The 2,500-nt window shown below is 48.5% G+C and overlaps 1 protein-coding gene across 1 annotated transcript in view; it reads left to right on the top strand.

Annotated features, from left to right (window-relative positions):
- Positions 1-61, top strand: part of LOC126569694 (uncharacterized) — a 1,206-nt gene extending 1,145 nt beyond the window's left edge. Inside the window, exon 3 of the mRNA XM_050226954.1 lies at positions 1-61. This exon is cut by the window's left edge and continues 334 nt beyond it. Within this exon, the coding sequence (XP_050082911.1) occupies positions 1-61 (61 nt within the window).
- The last annotated feature ends 2,439 nt before the right edge of the window (positions 62-2,500 follow it).

Here is a 2,500-nt window from a genome sequence, read left to right as displayed (position 1 = left end):
CGCCCGTAGCTACGACACTGCCCAGGAGCTCGCCTACAGTGGCCAGGTTCCGGCTCAGTAAACGGATGATCCTCCTTCACCCTCTCTCTCTCTCTCTCTCTCTTTTCTCCACTCTCTGCCTTTCTCTGTCGCTCGTTGGTTGACAATCTGTTACGCAACAGTTTCCACGCGTGTCCTTTTCCGTCGTCAGCCCCTCAGCTGTTAGTCTAGTCTTCTTGCCTCTTGAGGGGGTCGTGGCTTCTCTTCATGCTCGTGTGCTTGTGGTTCAATTCCTTTGCCATCACCGCAAACACCGTCCCTCGGAACGATCAACAATTAACGCGCACAGTGGCTCGTATCGGCGAAAGCAGAGCACGTCTTCATTCATTCGATGATTGGCCTCCTCGTAGCGAATGCTGATCTGAGTCATGGTTCCCATCCGATGGAGGCCGCCGATATGCTTCACAACACAACAGCGTCCGGCCGCGCATCCGGGATGGGATGTCCGGTTCTGTAAATACACCCAAACGAGATCAAGCAGCGCAAAGGAAAAAGGAGGCTGATGATCAGCGGCCAGTATGTTGGCACGGCGGCGAGTTAAGGAGTTGATAAGCTTTCATGCACACACCCCACACACCTCATCAGCATCATTTTCTGCACCGCAACTCCATTTCTGTATACCCGTACGTCTTCGTCTTATCATCTTGTCTTCAAGCCACCGCACCCGCCCACTCCCTTCTCTTCTTCATCACGCCATCATCTTCGCGAGGCCGTTAAACGTTGCTTTAACACGCCATCGTGCACTCTTCATTTCCTCTGCATCGGCTTCCAGTACATCCGCCTAGGGTAGTACCGCAGGAAGCGATCAAACCATACCGCAACATAGTACATTTTTCTCAAAAAAAAAAAAAAACTGCGCCATTTCGGCCCACCCCACGGGCCACGTATTCTTCTAACCATCCAACCTTTTTTTTTGTAGTGTTTAGTAATTTATTTACCACACGTGAGGGAAACGAACAAATAAGCGAAGCGAAGTGAAGGATAGGTAACCACTAAACAAACGAAAAAGAAAACAGAACAAAACGAACGATGCCAATCGTAATGTTAACAACGCTCAAAACATTGTGTAGTTAATTTATTTGTATTTATGTAATTATAATAACGGAACGAGCAAACTAGGAAAAACGCAAGAAAGCAATCACTCTTACCACCCGAAAGGAACATCCTCCACAAAAAACCCCACACATTGCCACAACCATTGATCGCATCGCACCGCAGTTAACCATTACTTACTAATAAATGCTCAGCTAAGGATTAAGTTTGCAAGGAACGAACGAAAGAGTAAAGTTAAGTAAAAGCCCCGTGTAATCAGTAGAAAACCAGACCAGACCTCAGCTCACCGGCTCGTTAATAGCAATCGCTTTAACCGAGTTGTAACCATTCAGGAAAGCATATCAGGAACTCACAGAAGGTAGCAAACATCACACAAGATAACAACACAACACAACACAACACTGAAGCCAGTTAAGAAAGATGTTTTGGCAGCAGCAGCAGCAGCAGAAGATATACGCAATGAAAATAAACGATTGAAACGAAATAGAACCTCGAGTTGGGCTTTCGCTTTGGCTGGCATGGTGTGCATCGGGAAGAGCAGCATGAGCTACGATCGACGTTCATTTTCTAAATCATCCAGCGCGTTGGCTTCCGAAAAGTGATCTCCACTATGCGCACCTCCGATAAGGGATGTCGCTTGGTGGCCCCGTTACCTTTTCAGCTTCGGCGTGAAAGACGAATATGATTGACAGCGCTGTTGTTGACTTAACTGTTTCGGTGCCGCCGCGATCGCGGTTGGTTGCGGTCGCTACGACCACCACTATCTGATCGTGCAGCGAACTGACAAACGGAGAAAAATAAGAAGGGAAGGAATCAGGAACAGCAGACCGGGCGGTATACGAATTTCTTTTTTAGCACGTTCGGAGAAATTGTCACACAAAATCCCGGCACCGGGGCGGGCCTATCAATCGGGGGGTTTCTTTTGATGCGATCAACGATCAGCAGAGTTAATGGTTGCGTTAATGGTTGGCGCGCCTGACACAGATGCCAAGGGGTGGGGAAGGGGGTGAGATCGGGGCGAATCATCCGGAATCAAGCTCGGTATCACCTCGCGCACACACCGAAAGAATGGTGCTCATGGGATCCACTTTTTTCCAACCAGCCGACCGAAATTTGAATGATTTGTTTACTTTTAGAAAGTGTCGAATAATTGCTGGCCAGCTGGCTGGTAAATAGCTCTGAGTTTAATATTTACTCCCACCGGATGCTCTCAGAGTAATAAGTTGACAGAAATTGCCCTAACCCACCCTTACCGAGGCCCCATGATCGTCCCCGGTGACACACTCCTCTTCTTCATCCTCGTCCGCCCCCTTGCAACTGTGGGAGCATCTGCGCCAGTTGCGAAAGGGAAAGTGAGGTTTACGTTTGCTGAAGAAGCAACCATTGTCCATTGTGCATTGAGCCCGGT

This window comes from Anopheles aquasalis, chromosome 2 (genome assembly GCF_943734665.1).
Source record: "Anopheles aquasalis chromosome 2, idAnoAquaMG_Q_19, whole genome shotgun sequence".
Classification (NCBI taxonomy): domain Eukaryota; kingdom Metazoa; phylum Arthropoda; class Insecta; order Diptera; family Culicidae; genus Anopheles; species Anopheles aquasalis.
The sequence above is the reverse complement of the archived record's forward strand: the minus strand, read 5'-3'. Positions and strand labels throughout refer to the sequence as shown.